The following is a 5252-nucleotide window of genomic DNA, read 5'->3' as shown; positions in this document are numbered from 1 at the left end:
TCTTCATAATAAAATTTTTCTTTATAATTTACAGTATTTGTGATTCCTTTTTGAGACAGAAGAGCTGCTACAGAACTAGTGTTCTGATCATAGTCATCTCATAATAGTCAGTGTATAGATTTTGCTTTCATAACTTCATCATGTTGCAGTGAATCTAAAGATCCGGTTTGATGCCTCACAGCTCTGCTTCTCCATCTACTGGTGGTCTGATGGAGGAATCTGAGAGTAATCACAAATACTGTAAATTATAAAGAAAAGACTAGAAGTATAAAGACTTTAAAACATCACTGAATATAAAAATCTTCTCCTTCTTCTTCCTTTTATAGAGGACATGAAAGAAAACTAAAGTATGTACGTTTATCTAAAAAACAGAGAATTCTATTTTTGCAAAACAGATAAAGCTGTAATAATAATATCAACAATACTATAATAATAACAATACTTGATCTCAGGCCAGCTGCTGTTTTGTAGGACCTCCAGTCAGATCCTTTTGATCTTTAAAGGGGGAGCAAAACTTGCTTCTCATAACCAAACTGTCAAATACGACCCATGAACCCGCTGGATTGGACTCCACACCACGTACCCACCAAACCGCGTCCCGTACGCTCAAGGACACAGGCACAAATCCAACGCCTCAAGGTTACGAGTGTATTGTTTACATTTTCCTCCACTGTTGTGGCTTTTGCATTACCCTGACCTGGCTTGTAACCAGCTCAGACTGCATATAAAGAGGAAGCCCAGATTGCTGAAGCAGTTCTCATCACTCGGTTCCAAACGTTGGGTTTCTGCAGTTGCACTTGTTTTATGCAAACCAGCCTTTTTATGGATCTGATCTCTGCCTGTGAACGGACGATGACTCCTGTAGGCTTGGACACCATAGTGGCAGACCTGGTCTCCATGTCCCCGAACGTCACCGCAGTGGGATCGCCGGGCATCTCGGTGGCAACCAGAACCTTAATCCTACTTGTCTGTCTGCTGCTGGTTGCATGGAAGCACACAGACAAGAAAGCTGCACCGGGTAGGTTCGATGGTTTTGACACTATTTTCTTTGTGCTGGTGTCAATTCTGTTACTGTTGTAAACTCATCACTGAATTTCATATAAGCTGAAAACTGCACTTATTGTCATTTATAGGTCCTTGTTTCTGTCTGGGCTTGGGCCCACTTCTGTCATATGTGAGATTCATCTGGACTGGTATAGGCACAGCCAGCAACTACTACAACAACAAGTACGGAGACATTGTCAGAGTCTGGATCGACGGAGAGGAGACCCTCATAATCAGCAGGTTGGTTTTAGCTCCGTTAATGCTGATATATAAAGTTACCTCACGATCAATCTGAGTGTAAACTGACAATCTGTTTCTGTTTTTTTTAATTTTTGTAGGTCATCAGCGGTGCACCATGTACTGAAGAATGGACATTATACTTCACGTTTTGGAAGCAAGCAAGGACTCAGCTGCATCGGCATGAACGAGAGAGGCATCATATTTAACAACAACGTAACTCTGTGGAAAAAGATACGCACCTACTACACCAAAGGTATCATTCTAACCTTTAATCAGCCCTGCAGACTAACTGATTGGTACAGTGATTCCAGATACAAAAATATTTGATTTGACCTCAATCACAAAATCTTTGATTATCCGTATCAGCCCTGACAGGTCCGGGCTTGCAGCAGACAGTGGAGGTTAGCGTCTCCTCCACGCAGACTCACCTGGACGACCTGGACAGTTTGGGTCATGTGGATGTTCTCAGTTTGCTGCGCTGCACCGTGGTCGACATTTCCAACAGACTCTTTCTGGGTGTCCCTGTCAACGGTCAGTAGGCATTCATTCATCTCCTGATTCATGTTATCATGCAAGTTGACAAAATTCAGAAATGTCACGACCTGGGTCAGCTATATTGAGTGTTTTTGATTCCTTTGTGTCTAGAAAAAGAGCTGCTGCTGAAGATTCAGAAATATTTTGACACGTGGCAGACTGTGCTAATCAAACCAGACGTTTACTTCAAATTTGACTGGATTCACCAAAGGCACAAGGCAGCAGCGTGAGTCACTCTGTCCCTCTGTGATTCATATGAGCGCGCTTCTTTGTTTGACTTGATTTTTCATTATGTTATACGTCTGTCGTTTCACAGCCAGGAGCTGCAAGACGCCATAGAGAGCCTCGTGGAGCAGAAGAGGAGAGATCTGGAGCAGGCGGATAAACTAGACAACATCAACTTCACCGCAGAGCTCATATTTGCACAGGTCAGTCTGAAAAATTAGTTCGTTGCCATTTAGTGTTTTTTTTATTTAAAAAGAAAAGTCTACCCTCCTTTTGTCCTCTTTCAAACATTCAGCACTTCCACCAACCTATATGTCAGAAGTCCTCCAATGGTGAAGTGATTGGGGTAAAGTATTGACATTTTCTTGTGTGTTTTCAGAACCATGGCGAACTGTCTGCGGAGAACGTGAAGCAGTGTGTGTTGGAGATGGTGATCGCAGCACCAGACACTCTGTCCATCAGCCTCTTCTTCATGCTGCTGCTCCTCAAACAGAATCCAGATGTGGAGTTTAGGCTGCTCCATGAGATAGACACTGTTGTAGGTAAGGAGCTGGGAGACTGGTTAAATATTGTCGGGATTGGGAGCCGTCTGCCAGTGCTATAGATGTGGTAAGCGTTTAAGCGTGACGACATCTCACTTACGTTGTTTTGCCGCAGGTGAGAGACCGCTCCAGAACGGGGACCTTCAGAGGCTACAGGTGCTGGAGAGCTTCATCAACGAAGGCTTGCGCTTCCACCCTGTGGTGGACTTCACCATGCGTCGAGCCCTGGCTGACGACGTCATAGATGGCTACAGGGTACCGAAGGGCACAAACATCATCCTGAACACTGGCCGTATGCACAGGACAGAGTTTTTCGTCAAACCCAATGAATTCAGTCTGGAAAACTTTGAGAGAAATGTAAGTAGATGTATATTTTTTTAGGGGCAAATTGAGGTTTTATCTGCAACTCTGGGAGTCAAAACAGTCAGATAAGATAACATGAATAAATAAATCAACTCTTAAAGACCCTGAAAGCCTGTTTTCTCATTCAGCTTATCATTATGAGCAATGGATCCTCGGCGTATCCAAAGGGTGTTCTCTTCTTTAGGTCATAAATATGTATGTTATTGACATATACTTTGATTTTAAACCAAGTGTTCAGGTGTTTCAACTACCTCGCTCATCTGTCCTCCCTCAGGCTCCCCGCCGGTACTTCCAGCCGTTCGGTTCGGGCCCTCGCGCCTGCGTTGGCAAGCACATTGCCATGGTAATGATGAAATCCATCCTGGTGACGCTGCTCTCCCAGTACTCTGTTTGCCCCCATGAGGGCTTGACCCTAGACTGCCTCCCACAGACCAACAACCTCTCCCAGCAGCCTGTTGAGCATCAGCAGGAGGCCGAACATCTCAGCATGAGATTCTTACCCAGACAGAGAGGAAGCTGGAAAACACTCTGAGACTCTGACCTTTAGTTGTACCCACACATTTAAATCTCCATAACAATTATATTATGACTGTACAGAGCTATGCTATATATTTGGTATATATATATGGTAAGTATTACAAATTGTATTTCTACTTGAACTTTTATGTATGTTGTGATCTGTAAGTTTAGACATGCTAATACTGAAGTAAATGTAAATTATTGTGCCAATATTATGTGATATTGTCTTCTTTTTTTATGTGATTATATATATGCACAATATAAATCCTACACGCTGTACATATAGTATACAGACATCTTTACATGCACATACTGCAAATAATCATCCAGTCCATGTATACCATGTTAAGTATTCATTTATCTTTTTTGCACTGTACAGAACACTTGACTTGTATTTAGATGTTTTATGTTTTATTCTATTGTTGGTCATTGATGCTCTTTATATAAAGGCCTATTTATGTAATATGCATGTGAACACTTATTATTTTCTTCACTACTTGTGTACATAACAGTCCTGTCTTTTCTTTGTCTTTCTTTGTTTATCTTTGTTGTCCTTGTTCTTGGCTGTTATTCTATTTCTGTGTAAGTACATTAAAAGAGATGAAAAACACAAAGCCAAATTCCCTGTACGGGCACGCATACTTGGCAAATAAATTTGATTCTGATTCTGAAAAGAGAATTTCTAAAATTGTGTACATTATTAAAAGTAAACTCCATCCATCGCTTTCATTTTCTTTTAGTATTTGCACATATTTATCAGGAGAGGGCGCTACAAGACACAACACGACGATCTAAATGCGCCCCAGTCTAAAAACAGCAACCGATGTATTCATTATGTTCAATTGCTCTGCCTCTGGGCAAACGTGGCAATACGTTTCACAGACAGATGTTTCAATTTGTATTGGTTCCACTCTCTGAACACCAGCAACACCCACACATGCAAACATGTTAGTTTGATTGTGTGAAGAGAAATAGAGATGGAGGTTCTTCAAGAAGAAATAGGAGAAAATATACATGTAGATAAGTTTATTCAACTGTTCCTCCAGAGATGTCAACCAACAGCTGTCAGTGATGCAAGAGAGTGAAACATCTCCTGGGAGCTGCGTGTGCTGATTACAGTGAGATGAGGAGAATATGTCAGAAAAACGCACCCACACACACACCCACACACACACATAAGTGCTTGGTATGCTAACCTACATCTGCAGCAGAGTAACACACCATTTCATCCACTCATTAAAGTGTACCTGCTGTATGTGTGTGAACTGTAAGCGAATGTGTTTGTGTGTGTGTGTGTGTGTGTGTGTGTGTGTGTGTGTGTGTGTGTGTATGTGTGTGTGTGTCACAGGCTGTTCCTTGCAGGTGTCCTGGGAATCACTATATGTTCTCATTAACCTTAGTCTCATTCCATCAGGATGCAAATCATCTCATGTACACGGCTCTGACTGTTAGATGCATCTTGTAAATTTACCAGGAAAAACAATCATCTTCAGAATGATCTTCTGTTAAGCTTGATACGATTGAGAACCAAACAACTGGTGGTCCAAGTTATAAATTCATAGAAGCACCATGTATCCGTTTAAGTTTGAAAGTGACACTTCCAACAACATCTGTCATATTTGTTAACACTAGTGTACAGTAGTTTCAGGGTGAAAAGATGCCTTAATTATCACTTCCTCATGTATCGGCCTAATACTGTCGATTTCAATCACCATCAATCTATCTATCTATCTATCTCTCTATCTATCTATCTATCTATCTATCTATCTATCTATCTATCTATCT

General features: G+C 41.5%; 1 protein-coding gene across 1 annotated transcript; it reads left to right on the top strand.

Annotated features, from left to right (window-relative positions):
* Positions 1-778: 778 nt before the first annotated feature.
* cyp19a1a (cytochrome P450, family 19, subfamily A, polypeptide 1a) lies at positions 779-3673 on the top strand. The gene is made up of 9 exons (XM_031848517.1): positions 779-1018; positions 1134-1284; positions 1383-1537; positions 1651-1815; positions 1930-2044; positions 2135-2246; positions 2423-2585; positions 2701-2942; positions 3223-3673. The coding sequence occupies exons 1-9, from the start codon at positions 805-807 to the stop codon at positions 3478-3480; spliced, it is 1575 nt and encodes a 524-aa protein (XP_031704377.1). The 5' UTR covers positions 779-804; the 3' UTR covers positions 3481-3673.
* The last annotated feature ends 1579 nt before the right edge of the window (positions 3674-5252 follow it).

This window comes from Anarrhichthys ocellatus, unplaced genomic scaffold (assembly GCF_004355925.1).
Source record: "Anarrhichthys ocellatus isolate YVR2014 unplaced genomic scaffold, GSC_Weel_1.0 scaffold8, whole genome shotgun sequence".
Taxonomy (NCBI): domain Eukaryota; kingdom Metazoa; phylum Chordata; class Actinopteri; order Perciformes; family Anarhichadidae; genus Anarrhichthys; species Anarrhichthys ocellatus.
Note: the sequence above shows the minus strand (reverse complement) of the source record. Positions and strands in the feature narration are given on the sequence as shown.